Source organism: Micromys minutus (genome assembly GCF_963924665.1).
Source record: "Micromys minutus genome assembly, chromosome: 28".
NCBI classification, from domain to species: Eukaryota; Metazoa; Chordata; class Mammalia; order Rodentia; family Muridae; genus Micromys; species Micromys minutus.
This window is the reverse complement of record NC_137963.1, coordinates 16,563,085-16,582,937: the sequence shown is the minus strand read 5'-3', so window position 1 is coordinate 16,582,937 and position 19,853 is coordinate 16,563,085. Positions and strand designations below refer to the sequence as shown.

The 19,853-nt window shown below is 49.7% G+C and overlaps 2 protein-coding genes across 2 annotated transcripts; both read right to left on the bottom strand.

The window, feature by feature from the left end:
- Positions 1–2,045: 2,045 nt before the first annotated feature.
- Positions 2,046–12,332, bottom strand: ALAD (aminolevulinate dehydratase). Its single transcript, XM_080939953.1, has 12 exons — positions 12,152–12,332; positions 6,785–6,975; positions 6,248–6,298; positions 5,627–5,723; positions 4,661–4,796; positions 4,493–4,576; positions 4,315–4,403; positions 3,733–3,788; positions 3,563–3,650; positions 3,385–3,471; positions 2,983–3,112; positions 2,046–2,186 (listed from the first exon to the last, which is right to left on the bottom strand). Exons 2-12 carry the CDS (start codon positions 6,895–6,897, stop codon positions 2,125–2,127), a joined length of 993 nt encoding a protein of 330 aa, XP_080796079.1. The 5' UTR covers positions 6,898–6,975; positions 12,152–12,332; the 3' UTR covers positions 2,046–2,124.
- A 2,492-nt stretch (positions 12,333–14,824) lies between these two features.
- POLE3 (DNA polymerase epsilon 3, accessory subunit) lies at positions 14,825–17,205 on the bottom strand. The gene is made up of 4 exons (XM_080940153.1): positions 17,068–17,205; positions 16,887–16,972; positions 16,456–16,574; positions 14,825–16,227 (listed from the first exon to the last, which is right to left on the bottom strand). Exons 1-4 carry the CDS (start codon positions 17,131–17,133, stop codon positions 16,061–16,063), a joined length of 438 nt encoding a protein of 145 aa, XP_080796279.1. The 5' UTR covers positions 17,134–17,205; the 3' UTR covers positions 14,825–16,060.
- Positions 17,206–19,853: the final 2,648 nt, after the last annotated feature.

Genomic DNA, 19,853 nt, shown 5'->3' with positions numbered 1-19,853 from the left:
CTAGGCCAGAATGTTCCGTCTGGTTTTCTCTGTAGCCTTTAACCCAGTTCTGCCCCAAATGTGAGTAGCCTCAGGGGAGTGCAACCAAAATCTCTTATATAGACCTTCCTCATTGCCAAGAACCCCAAGGTAAACTTAGCATTCTACCTCGAACCTGCTTTCTCCACTAAATGGTCAGGGCACCTGCTACTCAAGCAGGTTCACCTCTCACGTCTACCTTAACTAATTATACTCTAATCTAATACATCCCTATGGTCATTATGCAACTCAAACATCCCATCTGCCCGATGCCATGGTGTTACCAAGAGAAAAACACAACACGGTCACTCCCCTACTGACAACCTTGGATTGCCCTCTGATCTCGGAGTAAGGTTAGAGAAAGGTGGTATCGCCCCTGTGTGGTTCGGACTGAGCCTCTGCTCTTTGGGCCACCCGGCCTTGCGTCCTTCCTGGTGTGCCAGCCACACCAGTCCTGTGCTCATCCAACTCCGTTTTGGCTCCAAGAACTCTGCACAATGGTTCTTTGCCTGGAAGGCTCCCGGTCTCAGCTTCCTTGTTCACCCCCACCTAAGTCCTTCAGGGAACTGTTTTCTGATCCTTCGAAGGTCAGGACCTGGTGACCTTCCCATTTTCGATTGCTCCTGGACACATGTGGATTGCGGTAGGCACCTGCAGGGTAGCACGTCTCCTGGCTGTCTGACCAGCTTGGTGAGGATGGCACAGATCCTTCCCCAACACATGAACCATTTTAACCACAGAGCGCAGAGGCCGCGTAACAGCCAGACGTCTCCTCTCTATACCCCGGCCCGGTGATGGCATGTTTTAGTGATTTGGGCTCTAGATGGTAAATCTATACTCAGGATCTAAGAAAGGGACAGCTTAGGACTGATTTGATTGTGATGGCCACCTTTCAGAAGGCTGAGAAACAGGAAGATCAGCTCTTAAGGTGAGGTAGTCAGAGCTAAAGGAAAGCTACCAAGCATTGGACCAGTCTCATTGCAGAGTTGCCAGTTAGTAACTTAATTAATTCTCCACCTTAGAAGCAATATCACTCTAAGAGTCAGAGCTGAATTTGCTTTGGAGCTAGGGTAGGGCCTCCGCCTCTGAAGTTAGTTGTGCCTGCAAATTGGCCCTAACTTTCATTAGGGGCAGTATGGGTGTCACGTCAGACGAATGAACCGAAACCAGCTGGGCAGCTTCAGAAACCCACAAAGACAGCCTTACTCTCTCTTGTTCCCTCTTGCAAAATCTCAAGTCTGGTCTCCAGAATGTCTCTTGAAGGGCTAGAGGTATAACTCAGTGGCAAAGTACTTGCCTAGATGGGGGGATGGTGAGGGGCAGGGGTATTTGGTGGAGAAAACTAAACCAAACAACCCAAAATCTTTAAGATGGCTGCCACTCAGATGCAAAACAAAACCTCAGGTCCCTTCCAGGTTGGAGAAGTAACTATTCCAACGCCAGTCTGTTATCTACCTCCTTCCTTGACTGCCCTTCAGCCATGCCAGCTCCGCCCACCAAACGGGTCTCTGAGCTTGTCTGCTGGTTCTTTGTCCCCTCAAGGTTTCAACTCAGGGACAGCTTCTATCTTGGACCTCCCCTTCTCAGCATGTATCACTTCAACTGCTTTGTTATATATTATCAGACTCCCCATCCTCTGCATAAATTCTACAGACACGCTGATGCACATCCTACTACGTCCAAACTGCCCTGGGCAGAGGTTCTCAGGAACTATTTTCGATGCTGGCAACTCCTGCGGCCAGGAATTCCTGCCGCTTCTGGGTTCTGATTCTCATTAATGAATAACTCTTTAGGTTTGACGATCCAACCGTGCTCCTCTTGTCCCAGAGCTCCAAGCCTGTGCCTAAGGCTCTTGGGTCCTGCCAAGCTGAAGCCACACCTCAGCAGAGTAGGGCGGTGGGTCTCTGAGCTGGAGTGGGAAACTCTGGGCCTGGAAGGATGCAGCTGTGAGTGGGAGTTGAGCATGCTGGCAAACCACCCAGAGCGCTGCACCCTGCCAGCAACGTGGGCAGGAAGAGGGCACAGGGCACAGTTCTAACAACACATTTACTTTTTCCCTTCTGTAAGGCCGGGGGAGCTTTGTCAAGACCAAGTCCTATCTTTCCTTCACTTTTCCTTCAGCCACTTCAACAGCTGGGGTGCAAAGTAGGTGATGATGACGTCAGCACCTATATGAAAGACAGAAACGGGAGGGATGTGACATCAGCCACCAGCACAGTTGGAAGACCAGGGCCAGGCAGAGGAAGACCACCATGGAGAGGCACAGCCTGGTGTCACAGCCTATGGCTGAGTCTGGCTGCAGCCAGCTCCCGACAGCCAACAAGTCAGCCTCCTGTCCTGGGCCTTGATTGGAGGATGGTTGGCATGTGCAGGGAAGAATCCGGCAGGTGCAAGCCTGACAGCTCTGCTGCTCTGGGGAAACCAAGGTCCAGTGCAGCCCTGAGACCAGGCTACAGACGCTACTTCTTAGCTGAGGTCTTTTCTCCGCCTGCCAGTTACCCGGCCAGGGCTGACTTAGCTCAGACCCACTGTCTCCCCACAGGCTTCAGTGATGAGCTACAGTGCCCAACTTGCTTGTTTCCATGGACCTTTGGGATGAGTGGGGACAACGGAGTCTGCTGTTAAATCCCTGGCGGTAGAGCCTGACCAAACCTGCCCCCATTTACGGGGTAATAAGCATACACTGCGTGCCATCTCAGGTGCTCCTCAGGACAGATATGTACCGGGTATGAACCCAGACCCTGAGATTTACAGAAGTGGCTTGCTCAGCTTCTCATAACCGAAGAGCTATACAGAGCTCCTGTTTCTGTGATCACTGCAGAGTTGTTCGCCATTCCACATAACGCTTTTCTACCCGTGTCTGGAGGTCAGAACTCCCGGGCAAAGAATCAAGGCTTCCCAGACCTTGGGCAGAGTGCCCAGCAGTCCCTGTGACACGGGGTCACAAACCCCACCCCTGCTTACCGGCTCTGCGGAAGGCTGTCATGGCCTCCAGTACAGCAGTCCTGAGATCAAAGGCGCCAGCCTGGGCTCCGTGCCACAGCATGGCAAACTCTCCTGACACCTGGTACACTGCGAGGGGGAGCTCGGGGTGCTGCAGAGGAGGACACATGGGCTCAAGTGACTGTCCCTCCCTGCCCCATTCTGATTCAGTGCTGGCTGCTGATAGCCCAGCCCATTCAGAAACTGCGCAAAGGCTCCCGTGAGCCACGACAGAAGAGACGAGCCAGTACCCAGGCAGGGACGGGAGGAGAGGGCTCCCGTTCAGGGGCATAACGCTTCTGGCTCAGAGACTGATTCGAAAAGTCCCTCCATTCAGGGTCCACTGTAAGGAACAAGCTCTCCCACCCTCCAGTCTGAGCTCACCTTGTCCTTCACCTCCCGCACCATGTCCAGGTAGGGCAATCCCGGCTTCACCATGAGCATGTCAGCGCCTTCCTGAATATCCCGGGCCTAGGGATGAGGTGAGGTGTGGGCAGTGCCTGAGACAGGCACAGGACAGGGCAGGGTGGCTGGATGTGGGGTTTAAGGGTTGGTCACTCACCACTGCTCGGAGGGCCAGGCCACGGGCTCCAGGAGGCAGCTGATAACAGCGTCGGTCTCCAAAAGCTGGGCTTGACTGAGCTGCATCCCTGCAAGAGATTATCACAATGCTGGGGCCGGCTTTAGGTGAGCGGACCTGGTATGTGATAGGCCACTGCTGGTGCCACTCACCGGAAAGGACCGTAGAAACAGGAGGCAAATTTGGCACTATAGCTCATCACAGAGACCTATAGGGAAGACAATGAGTCTGAGTCAGCTCTTCCTGAACCCCAGGGGTAAAGTGACAGGGACTGTCTCAGGCAAGAAGGATTTATAATCCAGCCTGATCCAACACTAGGCCTTAATCTCTCTATCTGAGGTTGAGATGGATCCCAGAGGCCTCATCCAGCAGTGCTCTCAATTTTGGGATTCACTTTGTCTACATGTGCACAGACATGTGTCTGCATATGCACGTGTGCGCATGTGCACGTGTGAGTTCAGAGAATTCCAGCATCATTCCTCAGCTGACACCCACCCACTTTTTTGTTTGAGACAGGTTCTCGCTGGCCAAGAAGTTTACCAAGGGCAGGCTAGCTGGCCAGCACACTCAACCTCACCATCGCGGGGATGACAGCCATACGCCACCACACTTGCTTTTCACATGGGTTTTCACTTTGCAAGCAAGTGCTTTACTGACTGAGCCATACTCCTGGGGCTGGCCCAGGCCCTCTCCTCCCATCCATCCCCACACCCATCCCTGCCCTCAGCCTATACCCTGTTGCCAAGTCCATGTTTGAGCAGGGCAGCCTTGATGGCCTCAACGCGTCCATCCATCATGTCTGATGGAGCTACAACCTGACAGCCTGAAAAACAAAGGGTGGCCTTCAGAATTCTGGATCTCTCTGCCCCATTATGTCACCTTCCTGTCCCCGCTGCAAGGGGGCTCGCTCACCTGCCTTGGCATAGGCCAGTGCCACCTCTGCCAACCGCTGCCGGCTTTCCTCTGCTAGGAATGCTCCATTTTCACTCAGGAGGCCTGGGGGACAAGACGGATGGATGTGGGAGTGCGCCTACCCTGGAGGAAAGCTGGGCTTGGCTAAGAGGGAGTGTGGGAGCTCACCACAGTGGCCATGGGAGGTGTAGGGGCATAAGCAGACATCACAGGCCACTAGGAGGGTAGGGAAGGTCTTCCTCAGCAGACGGACAGCCTCAATAGTTGGGGAGTCCTCCGAGTCAGCTGCAGAGCCCTGTTCATCCTGGAGGCAGGGGAAGAACCAGGTGGTGTGTTTATTACAGACGCTTCACAGGAGGCATAGTGGGTGCCATGGAAGACCAGGCCTGACCTTCTCCTTTTGTCCTATCAGACTCTGGATGAGGATACACTGGTCTGTCCCCATTTGCAGAAAGGACAGCAGAGGCCTGGAGGGGGGGGAGTCTTGACTCACCCAGTTAGGGTGTCACAGTCCTACTTATGAGCTTCCTGACCTTGGGCCAAAAGCAATACAGCAACATATGTGTGGCCCCAAAGTGAATACGGTGACTTCAGTCCTTCACTCTTTCTTTTCCCTTCCTTTCTTCTTGTATGTGTATACATGTGTTCATGTGTATGTGTGTGTGAGCGCATGCACGAGCGCATGTGTCCACAGAGACCGTAGGCCAAAGCCTGGAGTCTTCCCTAATCATTCTTCAGCTCGTTTGAATTTCTCTGCTCTGGAGACGTGTCTCACTGTGTGCCTCTGGCTGGCCTAGAATTGGCTATATAGACCATGCTGGCTTTGAACTCAGAGAGAGATGCCTGCCCCACACACAGTCCCACGCTGGGATTAAAGACGTGTACCACCCTGCCACAGGTGCTCACTGAACCTGGAGCTCCCCAATTTAGGCAGATTAGCTGTGCAGCAAGCCCCAGGGACCCTCATGTTTCTGCCTCCTCAGCACTGGGATCACAGGCTGCCCTGCCCTGCTCAGCTTTTCAACACGGGTCTCAGGACTGAACTTAGGTCCTCAAGACGGAGCGGCAAAGCAATTTACAAATCGAGCGTCTGCCCAGCGCTCATTTTCCCTTCTCAACAATTCCATTTTTCACCTTGGGAACTCTGCTGGGGACGCCAAAGATCAGGACACAGCGCAGGCCAACTTCCACCAGGGGTCTCAGCATCTCCTCTAGCTGGTTCACGCCATACCTGAGGGGGAGGGGACCAAAGAAGCGTGAGGCAATAAGGTAACAGGTTCCCTGCCCAGGCCTCCACCCCATTTGAACAAGCTAAAAGCCAAGCTGTGGGCTGGGGCTACAGCTCTGAGGTAAATGAGAGTTCCTCAGGAAAATCCTCAGTGAAGAGCCAAGCTGTGCAAGGCTGCGAGACCCACGGTCCAGGGATGAGCAGTAGCACACCCACCACAGACGTGGGCAAGCGAGGTCACAAACAACAGAGCTACAGAGTTAGCTGCGGTAGATTCCTCTGTGGCTTCTCCTCAAGTCCCATCTCGAGCCCAGTTTTTGCCTGTAGCAGCCTCTGCCACAATGTTCCCCATGATGGAAGGCTTGCCACTTTACGAGGTCGCCTTCTGTACTGACTAGCAGCTTAAGCTCCCAATAAATCCCTTCCACTGGGCCTTTCCAGATCTGCTACCTGCTTCTATTTCCTGATTCTGTCACCCGGGAAGCCTCTCCTCCTACTACCCCCTTGCCAGCCACCATGCCTCCTACCTGGCCACCCCCGGGAGGCTGGCGATGGGCTGGACATCATCAGGAACATCCCTGTAAGAGTGGGGGAGGGCTATGGATCCGTGGCTGTGGGAAGGGTCCGTGACGACAGTGTCTGGGAAGGATGGAACTGAAGCTGGGAAGGGACATGGAAGTAGAGGTGGAAGGAGGAGGGAGGATCCTATGTGTGGCTCCTCTGCCTGGGCAAGCCCAAGGCCTGAAATAACAACAGGAAAAGTAATGGTGCGGCAGTGAGAGCAACCATACTACAAGAACAGCAGTTACAGGGAGGATTTGGACTCCGCAGTCACAGGGTCCTTGTGTCCCAGCTTAGGTGCATTCTGACTGAAGGCACAGCAGCTTCTTTTCAGGGCTTGTAGGTTCCAAAGACGTCCTCAGCCTCACAGGGCACTTGGAAAACCTTTTGTTTCACCCACTTTAAGCCTCCCCCCTCCCAACAACCCTGATGCCTGTTCCAGTCAAACATGTCCTTCTACCCTGGGGCACATCCAAGGCCTGGCCCGTTTCGGGGGGACTCACGTGACAAAGATGGGGTAGATGAGGTTGGAGGCACTGATGGTGGAGGCCGTGGTCTGCCAGGTCCGAAGCAGTGGGTGGAAGTAGCCGCTATGCAGAACAGACTGGTGATGCATGGTGGGGCCAGCGGAACACAGCAGTCTGCAGGATGGCGGCTAGTCCAGGGTCCTGGGGTGTCTGCTACAGCCTCAGCTCTGGAGGGGGCATCAGGAAACAAAAGACATAGCCCCTGTGCCCAGGGTCCCATCTGGAAGACAGCTTGTCCACTGTCCTGCCCCACCTTCTCCAGCCTCTGCTACTCATGGTGTGGTTTTACCAACTGCTGCCCCTCCAGGGTGAGGTAAGGCAGGGAGATCTGTAGAACCTTCAGAGCAACTTCAATGTAATAATGGCATCTGGGCCACGGTTCACAGGACTGCTAGTTAAAAAACAAAACTGGTTTTCTAAGAACTTTAAATTGTGCCTTAGCAAAGAAGCAGACATTAGGAATAAAAGAGAAACAGAATCGATTCTTGTGTTCGTTCTGAGAAGCTCTGATCAGCGCGACATTGAAACTTCGATTAGTTGATGAAAAACGATGGTGGCAGATTCAGATGTTACAATTTTTTTGGTGTGATGCCTTGGGTTGAACCCAGGGGCTTTTACACGCCAGGCAAGCATTGAGCTAGAGTTACAGCCCCAGCCTGAGTGTTTTGTTTTGATTCTGAGACAGGGTTTCACTCTTGTAATTCGGGCTGGCCTCAAACTTGCTTGGCAAGAATTTTAGTTAAGCAGAAAGTAAAAGGCCCTGGAATTCTGCTGTTAGTGCAAAGCACCGTGAAGACCCTGGTATGTGGGCTGAGGCACTAGGGTCAGTATGTTCCAAGAAGCTGGAGCCCTGCATGCACGGCCGACAGAAGGACACACACGTGCACCTTCCCTGCATGTGTGGTCCCTAAAGAGCTCTTGTAACCAAGGAGCCTTCTGTGCTGGCCGATCAGAACCCCACATTCTACTTCCCCGTCTCCCCTCCTTCCCTCATTTTGTTGGTTTTCTTTTGAGACAGGCTGGCTCTGAATGTCCTACGTAGCTAAGGATGACCTGGTCCTCCTGCGCCTACCTCCCGAATGTGGGGTTGATGTGATAGTGAGACCAGAACCCCAGGCTTTTATGCACTTTAGGCAAGCACATGTTTTGTGATGCCATGCTGTCCCCTGTCCCTAGAAGGTCTACGCCTTGCACAGCCTTCCCTCAAGTAAGCATGCCACAAACTTCTCCCTCTCCCACCATGGCTTCCTTCTTGCCCACTTCACAATCCCTCTTATATAACAGTTCCTTGTGGCGCTGGCTTATCTTGTGGCTAGTTGACAGCGCTTCTGCAGGGCAGGGCCTATGCTGAGTTCACATCTGCCTCCCACGCCAGCTCTCCCCACACACTGACTCTAGCACAAATATTTCACCACACCGAGAACAAGGCAATAACTGTATGCCAAGTAAGCGGTAGAGGACTGAAGGAAACCTGGGTGTCACATTATTTCAGGAGCACCTACTGTGTGCCACACTACCATAGCACCCTCATAGGTGCCTTCTGGAAGTCACGGGCCAGTCCCTGGAGGCAGGGCTGATAAGTGTACTGCTAAACCTGGCAGCCCAGGCCTACATGATCCATGGGCCCAGAGGATGGCAGAGGAGCTTGTAGAACACAGGTCTTGGGCTGTGTTCTGCAAGATGTGTGAATCTGGCAGGGGTAAAGAGACAGTGCTCCCTCATGAAAGTCAGTGAGGATGATTGTGGACTAGTCTGAAGCCCCGAGGACGTAGCAGGGGTCAAACAGAAGGGGAGGAGGGGTTCTGACAGGGATGAGTTCCTGGCGAGAGTCTGGCTTTGAGAGAACTCTGTGGCTGAGGAGAGCAGACAGGAAGCAGAGGAGCACAGGAGGCGGAGAAGGAAGGGCCATCTTGAGGGAGCCAAGAGGCTGTCCCTTAGGGCGGATGTGCTGCCCCAGGGGGCAGTGGAGACAGGGACAAGACAGGAAGAGGGTGGTGGGACTCAGAGTTGGAGAGCCAGCTCCATTTTAGACATTTCCTTGTGGAGATACCTTTTGGCTACTAAGCAGTCAAGTAGGAGAGAAAAAAAAAAAAACAAAGACAGAGAGTAGAGGCCGGAAGGCTTGAATCTGCTCCTCCAACAAAGGATATCAAGGAATAGAGGGGGGCAGGTACTTACCCAAAGTCCTACGGCAAATTAAAAGTGAAAACAAGCCAGAACCCAGGGGATGCTTCCGTGTGCCTGGCTGTGCGTCCACTCTCTCAGGCTCCTTCAGCCTCCTCCCAAGCAGCTCAAGGGCCCATCTTATCCCATTTCCCTCCTTGCTGGGGTCGAGGTTATCAGGAGCCACACAAGGACCAATTCTGCCACCACACCCCTGGGTTGGGTGTGTCACAGGACAGCAGAGGGGCCAAGCCTCCTTAGGGATGCTCTGACCCCTGAATAACACACAGAGCACATACGAGGGTTCATCTATACTCTTTGTGTGGAACTGGACTCTCCCATCTGCCCGGAAGTAGCCCAGAGATGTAAAACTATTTGCTCAAAATGACACAGCTGGTTAGTCATCAAGCCAGAATCTGAATTTCTGCTGGCCTCCAGTTGGTGGTCTCCCCCTTCCTATACCGAGTCTATTAGGTACAAGGCATTGAAGATAGTACTTCATCTCGTTTGAGTTACATTGCGAAATCGACAGAACTCTTAGCAATTATGAAATAGGGGCTCGGAGAGGTTATGGAACTTGCTCGATGCCGTTCTGGACTGGAGTCAGGTTTCGAAGCCAGGCACATATTCAGACTCATCTGCCCAAGAATTACCTCTGCAGCAGGCCCAGGTTTCGGGAACCCACACCTGTGTTCCCTGGCGTTCACTCATCTCCTCTGAGAGCTTAAGGGAACGACATTGATAAGCCATCTGCCTTAAAGTAAAACTTGGAGGGCCACCTAGGAGCTGCACTGCCCAAATTCTATTTCAGAGTAACTGGGAGGGAGGGGAAGAGCAGAGAGGGGTGAGCGCACTACAGCAGGCCCTGTTTTCCTGTGGTGAGACTGAACCCCTGGACCCCTATGCTCCACAGAGTTACATCCCCAGCCAGAACAGTCCAACTTTGATTAGGCATTGTTTGTTTGTTTTGAACTTTTGAAGGCTTATTTTATGTCTAGGAGTGTTTTGCTTCCATTCGTGTATATGTATCCAATAGGCTGTTGTATGATTTCCCCAACTAGAGTTGCTTACGGTTGTTAAGTCAACCAAACCCAGGTCCTCTGTGAAAGCAATGCGTGCTCTTAATCAGCGAGATATCTCCTGCCCGGATTTAAGTTTTTATTTTGGCCGCTAGATAAAACTGAGAGATGTTGGTGTAAATTTAAAAGAAAAGAGTTCTATTCAACCCCTTATAGTTTGATAGGAGAAATGAAGGGATGGAAGGTCAAGGGACTTGAGCCCACACAGGGAGTGAAGCCGAGGTAGGTCCGGACTGACCTGAGGCTCCTGACTTCAGCCCAGTGTCCTCTACTACACCGTGTATACAGCAGATACTTAATAAATGTCCACAGAGTGAAAAGGTGCCCAGAGTTGCTTCTGTTTTATAGAACCAATTCTAGATCAGGGTTTCGCTCTGAGAGAAGTCCTTCAGAGTCTAGAAGATTTCCAGACACGAGCAGGGCATTTTCCTCAAATTAAGGGGGTTTGCAAACTTGAGCTTAAATCCTGTGTCATATACAGGAACAAAGCGGTCTGAAAAAACAGGGACACACAGGACCACAGGGGCCCAGACCACCTTCTCTTCCATTTTAAAACAGGTTCATGTCGCAAGCAAGCCGTACGAAGTGTTGCAGAAAGAACCATTTCTGGGCCAAATAATCCCAGAGTTGACTCTACAACTTTGGGTAAGGTCTTTCAGATCCACACCCCACCCCCTTTTTTTCCCCAAATTAAAACGTGGTGATATTATCAAGCCTGCATGCCGTAGAGAAGATCAGATTCATGATAAGGCTAATACTGAGCTGGGATGAGTACACTGTACTGTGTGACCCTTCACCACACCCAGGGTAGGACACACATGTCCGACCCACTGCCTGAGGTGAGAGAGGATAGGGGCCCTTCAGCAGCGTGCACTACACAAGGAGGAAACCTGACACAGTAGAGGGTAGTTTCTTAGAGACAATGCAAGGTAGCTCTTCTGGAAGACTGTAAAGGTCTCACGTTCCTCAGGAGGCCACATCCCCCAAAGTAAGGGTGAGGCAGCCACAGGGTGGTAGCAGCCTAGAAAGAGCTGCAGGGCCTGGGCTCCCAGGTTGAGCCCCACGAAGGATTAGCATACAAAGTAGAGGAGAGGTGCCAAGCAGGCTCTGCACTGGCTAGGGAGGAGACAAGTCAGGAGGGCCAGCTAGGTAGAAGGTTCAAAGCTGGTCAATCTGAAGCCCAAAGAGGCCCTGGAAAGGCATCTGTGGGCAGTTCTGAAAGGGGACAACCCAGTGGCCCATTTGCATTTCCGGCATACTCTTACTGCCACCTGCCACAGTATTAGGAGGGACTAAAGAACTAGACCTTGTCCAGTGTGCGGGCTTGGTCTCCCCTGCTGTCCGGGTTTAGCCGTTTCAAGCTAGGAGTTGCCTTTCCGCGGACTGCTAAAAGAATAATTCTGGCTGAGAGCTTCTACATCAAACAACTGTAAAACTGAATACTGAGAAGGGCAGACTAGGGATTATACAGCGGGTCAGCTATAAATCTGGTCTAACATTCTGTCAAGTGGCTTTTGACATTAGAAGGATGGCGTTCACACATTACATTTCTAGTACGGAGGAGCCACGGAGTCCAGGTGAGAGTAGGGGAAGAGGTTTAATCTAGATCTGGCCACGACTGGTAGAAAGAAGGGTGGTTAAGTGTGTGACTTGGGGGTTTAAAAGGCATGGGGACAAACTCTTGTTTCAAGCTGCATGACCTCCTGTCTTCTCATGGGGTCTGGGGCTTAAGCGGATCTCAATGGGTTGTTGTCATGACTGAGTAAGAAGCAAGAGGGACCCTAGCCCAAGCGACCCTTATTGTTACCCCCACTTCTCCAGCCTGCCAGACAGCTCGCGCTCTGCAGAAACGGAGACTGGCCCTGCGGCCTCCGAAGAAAGGGAGCTGGTGGAGCCCAGCTTCGAGTCCCTAAGCCTGGACGCGGCAAGACCGTGTAGCGGCAAGAATCCCGCCCACTCTTGTCCGTGCAGAGAGACAGCGTCTCCGCAGCAGCGTCGATACTTCGGGAACACAGCGCCATGGGGGTGGGTGCACCTCGCCCGGTTCTGGGGTCGTCCTCCCAACCCGCCACTTCCCAGAGGCCAGCGCCCGCTCACCTACCAGGGACGCTGCTGGCCGCCGCTCCGACCCGGGGCTCGGGACACCGCGCTCTCCTGCTCTAAAAACGCAAGCCCACGTGGGGGCGGGGCGGCTCACCCGGAAGCGGCTCCCATACCGCCCGCCCCTACGGGAATGCAGCCTACGTCCCCTTCGGGGCAGTCTCGGGATCCGCGATCAGCTCGCGTAGTCAGATCCACGATTAGCGGGCTGGAATCTTGGCCAATCCAGAGTTCCCGGAGAGCCCGAGAGCCCGCCCCTTCCCCGCCCCCCAGCTCCCGCCCCACTGGAGGTGGGAAGGCCCCGGGGGGGGGGGGGGTCCACGTGGGCATTCGAGCCTCTGGGAGGGGCCCTGGCTTGCAATCCCGAACCCATCTCAAAGTTCACTTGACGGTCTTTTCTCAGCCTTGAGCGAAAAATGACTGTGTTGCTCACTGGTAAAAAGAACAATTGGGTGTCAAAGGCATTAAAACACCTCGGTAATGCCTAACACAGCGGATAAATCCATGTTGGCGGACCGACTGTTCAGATTTATGCCTCGTCATTGATTATCCAGCCCCCTGTCTGTCATGGGTTGAGAGATGTGAAAGACATTGAAAAAAAAGCCAAGAAAACTAAGTGTGTTAGGATATCAGGTTTATCTACAATGGACATATTAAATTTAGTCTAACCAAAGGGAGATTTGATGGTGCATGCCATTAATCTCAACACTAGGTGTACTGGGGAGGAGGTGATAACATTATTTTGAAGGCTGAAGTGAGTAGTTATGTGATAAATACTGTAAATGTCCTAGGTACCACCAGGTCTTCATTTTAAAAATGCTTAAGATCTGAGTCTCATTTTGGTTTTTTTTTTTTGTTTTGTTTTTTTAGATTTATTTATATAAGTACACTGTAGCTGTCTTCTTTTTGTTTTCTTTTTTAATGGATAATTGTATATAATTTATTTACTATTTCAACAACATTTAACTGTATAGTTTTGAAAATGTTATAAAATTATAATACAATTTACAGTTAATTAAGTCATGTATATTGTAGCTGTCTTCAGACATACCAGAAGAGGGCATCGGATCCTGTTACAGATGGTTGTGAGCCACCATGTGGCTGCTGGGAATTGAACTCGGGGCCTGTGGAAGAGCAGTCAGTGCTCTTAACCACTGAGCCATCCCTCCAGCCCTTACTTTGGTTTTTAATAATTCATTAGAAAAATTGGACTTCAAATTGTAACATGAGAAGTTGGGTGAAGGGTGTGAGAACCACACTCCTCGTAATTTTTCTGCAAATCTCAAGTTATCCCAACCATTTACAACATTTACTAAAACAAAAACAGACACGGGATCATGATCTCAATGATTGTAAATTAGCTCTAACACCCTAAGGCTTAAAGAGTGTCAACTTCCCATAGGTAAGAATAAGACCCTAAGGCACAAAAACATTTTTAAAGGCTTTATCTTCCTGTGTACGGATGTTTTGCCTGCATTACCGCTCTGCACCACCTTCCTGCAGTGACAGGCCAGAAAAGGGTATGGGATCCCTTCAAACTGTAGTGACAGAAGTTGTTAGCTGCCATGTTGGGTGCTGGGAACCAAACCCTAGTCCTCTGGGAGTCATTGCTTTTAACTGCTGAGCCATTTCTTCATACCTTCTAAGTCGTTTCAAACGGATTAGAACAAGAACTCTTCCACGGCCCAGATCCAGGCTAGTCTGTGTTCATGAAGCACTTTGTTTAGAGATGAAAAATGCACCTGCAGTCTGATGAAAAAAACCTTCAAAATCCAGATGCCATTAAAGGATGATGTACATGTGATTGGGAAAAAAAAAAAAAAAACTGATGGGTGATCTCAGAGAGTCTTTCCAGATGTTGAATTCTTTATTCTTAAACCCAAATCTCCATTTCCAGAAAAGGTTTCTCTTAGAATGTTGAAGTTTAGTTAAGGACAAACCAAAGACATGAGAGTTTGTTTTTTTGTTTTGTTTGAACACAATAGGCAAGTGCTATGTGACTGAGCCCCTTCCATTCTTGAAGGCTTTATGGTGGAGATTGGATGAGCCATTCTTACACAAGCCTTGAATAACAGGTTTAACTATGGATTTGATCTCATTGAAAGCAAAGGTAGATTCTAGGAAGATCTACTTGGTACATAGTACATACATTTGAAATTGAGTTCAAAGGAAGTCACAGGATTACAAATTGGACTTGAAAGAGTAGGGTCTAGCACTGTGCTTATGGGAATTAAGGAACAATGTTTCTGCTGTGAAGGAGAAAGCTTATAAACCAAAGGACCGCTGGGGTTCTTTGTTAATTTCCATTTATAAATTTTACTTGTGACGTGACAGCTGTGTGATCTGGAGAATATAGAGCTGTGGTTAAGAGCTAACAGAGGCAACAGCAATGCTGCTTGATAGGAATTGATACTTGAAAGTACTTAGTAACCGGGAGAATCTCAGGATATGTTGGCTATGGTTAAGAATAGTGCCCTTAAGTTGTGAATACTCGTTTACCTACTGGTGATGCAAGAACACACAGGACTGTGTGTGTGTGTGCCTGTGTGTGAGGGTAGGGGGAGGGAAAGAGAGGTCTTGGGGAGTTCTTTCCAAAAGCACACTGTATGAGTCAGCATGTTAAACAAGAATGTTCTTTATTTATAGAAAGCATTAACATCTCAACAGTCTCCAGTCACTTTCAACAAAGTCTTCCCTGTATCTCCCTGACTAGTTAACAGTGTCCTACTGTATTCCATCACCTGTCAGCCTCAGGTGCACAACTAAGACAGAAACTGTGCTTGGAGCACTAACTGGGAAAAGGGAAGGCCAGAAGACGGGTTCTAAGCTACCGAAGAGGTGCTCCACTCCTGAGCACCATGCCTCTGACCTTAAGGTCCAGAGGTGTTTCTCCATTCTCTTTAAGAGACAGGAGATTAGAACTAAGGAATCTGGGGACCTTGCACTCTGGGATATGACAGAGGTTATCCGAGTCCCTAGACTAGAAGATGAAGTAAGTGAGAGGGGGAGAAAGCAGGGCTGGGAAGCAGAGGCAGGAGAGTGGAGACAGAAATGCTGTGCCTGGAAGAAATAAAGACTCTGAGACTTCTTACGAGTTCAGGGAATGAAAAGCAGCAGCCACAGTCTGGGAGATGGACTAGAGAAGAGAAGACCTGGGATTTTACACCTTCCAGGAGGTGGCAGTAGGTCCTACAGTGGCAGGCACTGAGTTACTCCAAGATCAAGCCACCTGCTTTTAAGAATTGGCACCCGTTTTTGACAGATTCTAATCAACGCTCAGAATGTAAGAGTACATGTCATAGGAGTGCAGTCACCCCAGGCGACTGAGCATCTCAGGCAATAAAGGACTACGGAGCTAAGTATGTCTAGAAGGCCAGAAACCAAGTAAGTAATGCTACCACCAAGTGAGGAGACGTCTTTATTCTCTCACAGCTTTTTAGTCACTTCCTAAAGAACAACCATTCTGAGCATTAATACCTGTCAGTTACTGTACAGTCAAACAGGGTGACCATGATCAAAGCCCCATTTCCCCCAACCTGTTAGTGGCTCTGTGACTTGAAACACAGCAGACAGCACGGATATTATTACCTTTTTGGAGGGGCAGAGAAATGGGATCAAAAACTAGCTAGCCATATACTTTAAGTAAACAAGCAATACCAAACTATGTAGTCATCAAACATCCTTTATACTAAAAAGCCATAACCTGCAGACTGATGGAGCCAAACAGGTTTCTACAACTCAGATGCTGAGTCTGGGAAGAGCTGGCTTTGATCTTTCTGCTCAGTCTTTATTTGGATCTCAGGCACCGGTGGCGAAGATGACTCTGCCTTGCAGGGAGAGGCTTCGCATATACACATGGCAGGATCTCGGGGTCCCTTCCACCATGCCACAGTCTGCCCACTCTCTCCATTCAGTTGTCTACCTCCTCCTCTTCGTTCTGTTCTTCCTCGTCCAGTCTTTCCTCATCTTCATCCTCCTCCTCTCTGCTTTTGTCCTGCTCTTCGGAATCTCTTTTGTCTTTGTCCTTCTTCTTTTGCTCTGAAGCCTCCTTCTTGCCTTTCTGCTCCCGCCTGTAAGCTGTAAGGAAGCAGGAGATTATTGTTTAATCAGACAAACTGAGGCTCCGGCAGAATAAGCAGGCCCAAAGCACATATCTGAGATGGTACCAACTAAACAAGAGTGAATCATCACCGGTCCTGGATTATGGAACGGGACCTAATGGCACCAATGCTGAAAACAGGTGATCAGGGAACAAAGAATTAACATCTTTCATATGGTTTAAGAAGCAGAAGAGCACACGGATACCTTCTAGAGCTTCTTTCAATGGTGTTACGAACCGCTGGAACTCCATCTCTTCCATGGCTGACAGCACATCACTGGCATTGAGAGTCTTGCGCTTTCCTTTCATTGCGAAGTTATTGGCACTGGAAGAAAAGAGCAAAGCCCTTCAGAAGCTGTCAAAGTGGGTGGGGGACATGAGACACCCTGAGACGGGGTGGGGAGAGCCACAATTTATCGCTGATGAATGGACTTTTGTGTGACACGGCTCAGTTCATCCCATCCCCGTACAAAGGGCTACGACAACCGTCTTGTTTAACCTGCTTCAGAATTTGTGAGAACTGGGAGAGCTGTGAGTCGCTCTCCACTGAGGCAGGGAACTGGGGCCTGTAGGTTCCAGGCCACGAACGCGGGGTCGGGATCCCGTTTCGCCTCCCTTCCGCCTCTGCTCGGCTCACCAGGACGTGGCATACAAAACGAAGACACTGGCGGCGCGGGAGATGGCGCTTCGGGCCTCCTTGGAGATGTTGACACCATCCGGGAGCTGCGAGGAGAGTGGAGATGAACACACAGGCGGATTCTGTTAACCTTCTGCCCACACGTCCGCCCTCGACCCAGTCGCCAGCCCGAGCAGCTCACCGCCTCCTTGATGATCCTGGTAATGACGGCATTGGGCAAATTTAGGTCCTCGGGCCTCTCCGCCATTGCCTACGCTGTGGCCCGACCCTCCTTCCCAAGTCTCCTCTTCAGACAGTTCTGGTGTCTGGACTTCCCGCGTCGCTAAAATATGACCCTCGGAAGCTTCCGTCCTACCCCACGTTGCCAGTGTCCCACAGTGCTTTGCGTACCACAACCTCTCTGCTACATCAGCCCCGCCACAAGTCCCCAGTGTAGCTCAGCTTTCCATGTCGCAATGGTTTCAGACCCCTGAGGTTTCCATCCGTCTCCACCGCATCCCGGACGTTCCACTCCATGCTCGTGTCTTTACTACACATCGCTGGAGCTTTCGCACCAAACTAAGTTTGACTCTCTGAGGTTTCCGTCTATTCTCCCATCATGCCGTGCGCCGTTGCTAGGCAGCCGTAGGACACGGTGCCCAGCTTGGAAAGTGTAGGCGTAGACTGAGTCCGGCGAGGCGGGACTCGGACTGACGAGTGGGCGGGGCCTCTCTATAAGAGGTGGGCGGGGCCGAAGCTTCGGAGCTCTTTTGCAATCTCAGCATTGTCCCCAGAGGCTCAGAACCCTTTGGAATCTGCTTTGATCCCACGAAATCGCGGACTACTGACACTTGCATGGCCCTCAGCCCCTCCCCTTTTTTGACTCCGAACTCAGTGTAGACTGTCATTCAATTCTACTGCACTGATTTGTCCATCTTTAATCTTATTACCTTCACAGTTTTGTAATAATTGTATTAAGGATAAGTGTTATCCAAAATTTTGTTTAAAAAAACAAAGCCATTACTTTACTAGGACAGCAGTCACGAGGGCGATATCAAACGAAGCCTGATGAGACTCCGGAGCCCAATTTGGACTGGTTCGGTACTGAAAGACCGAGAAGCATTTGATTGTAAGAATAACGCATTGTATTCTCATCCAAAAACTGATGTTGATGTATTTTTTTAATTCATTCAATGATTCATCGTACATTTTTCCTTATCAAAATCATCACTTGATTTTACATTTACGATGTTACTTTAAATTGTATAATTTTAGTATTTTAATATACAGAAAAAAAAGACTCCTGAGAACCAATGCTGGATTTCCTTCTTTCTTTTCTTTTTTTCTTAAAAATATGTTGTTCCAAGACTTGTTTTCCTATTTTTGATGGAGACATTACAAAGAAATATTTCCATATTTGGAGAAACAGAACAAAACAAACAAAAACAACCCAACAATGTTGGGATGATGAACAGTACTAAGGGACTGTTCTGGTGGAAAGAACTCTGCACAGAACAGGCTTAGCCTAAAGATGTCATAAAGCTTACTTCCAGACACTATTTAGCTAGAAATGGTGCTGTCAGGCACTTTGATCCAGGAGAGAAGCCAGAAATCTAACATTATGGGCCGTTTCAGTTTTTAAGAGTTTGGCTCAGAGTGCCTGCCAAGCTAAATTATTCCTAGGCCAGGTGCAGCCCAGCCCCAAAGATTCCTATCTCTAATTTAAATCAGAAGCTGTTTAGAACAGTTTGTTTATTGCTTCTCTCTACACCCCAAACAGGTTTCTCATATCTGACAGTTCATAAATGTGAATAGAAGAAACAGACGGTGTCCTTAAAAGTTAAAGGGGGGACAAGGTGAGATGGCTCACTGGAGAGACATACATAGAAGTGTATATCTTATGTGATACGTCTACAATTTTTTAAATGTATTTTTAAAGATTATTTAATTTATTTCATGTGTGTGAGTACACTGTAGCTGTCTTCAGACACACCAGAAGAGAGCATCGGATCCCATTACAGATGGTTTTGAGCCATCATGTGGTTGCTGGGATTTGAACTCAGGACCTCTGTAAGAGCAGTCAGCGAGCGCTCTTAGCTGCTGAGCCATCTCTCCAGCCTGCTTCTACAGCTTTTTTTTTTTTTTTTTTTTTTTTACGAAGAATAACCAAAACATTTTGGCGATCATAACATAATTACATCATTTTCCCTTCCTTTTCCTCCCTCCCTACCCTCTCATGTACACTCCTCGCTCCTCTTTTGCACATTCATTGCCTCTTTTTCTTTGTTGTTACACGCAAACACACACACACAATCTGTTCAGTCAGAATAATGTTATTTGTATATATGTGTTCAGGGCTGACCATTTAGTATTGGATAATCAGTCTTCCCTGGGTAGACTTATTTCTTCAGATCTCATTCCTCAGTTGCCTGTGCCTCTTTATCTAGGGTTGGCCTCCTTAGCTTTCCTTCTCTCTTAGTGTGTCTGTTGGTGTTGTCTTTGTTCAGCTCATGGTGGGCAGTTTTGTTGGTGGGGCTTCATGGATGAAGCTTGTGTGACATTGGCAGACACAGCAAAACCCTTGCTCCTCTGTCTCCTCTGGCTCTGATTTTCTTTCTGCCCCTCTTTTCGAATAGTCCCTGAGCCTTAGCCGTTGGAATTCTCTTGTCGGTGTAGATGCGTCTGTTGGGACTGGGACCTATAACTGCATTTTGATTGAATGCTGTTTTCAGTAATGATTCCTGTCAGATGCAAAGAGAATTGTCCTTAATGAGGGGTGAGGACTGCACTTCTCTGTGGGTATAAGGATAGATATTTAGATTGAAGTTAGGGATTGTGTTGGTTTAGTAAATTGATGGTTCTAGGTTCTCCTTTAAGATCCATGACTTCACTAGCCCTGGTTTCCAGCACCAGGCATGATTTCCCACTTGTTGAGCAGGGTCTTAAGGTCTATAGAGAGTTGGTTTCCATCAAGGCATGTGTGCCTCT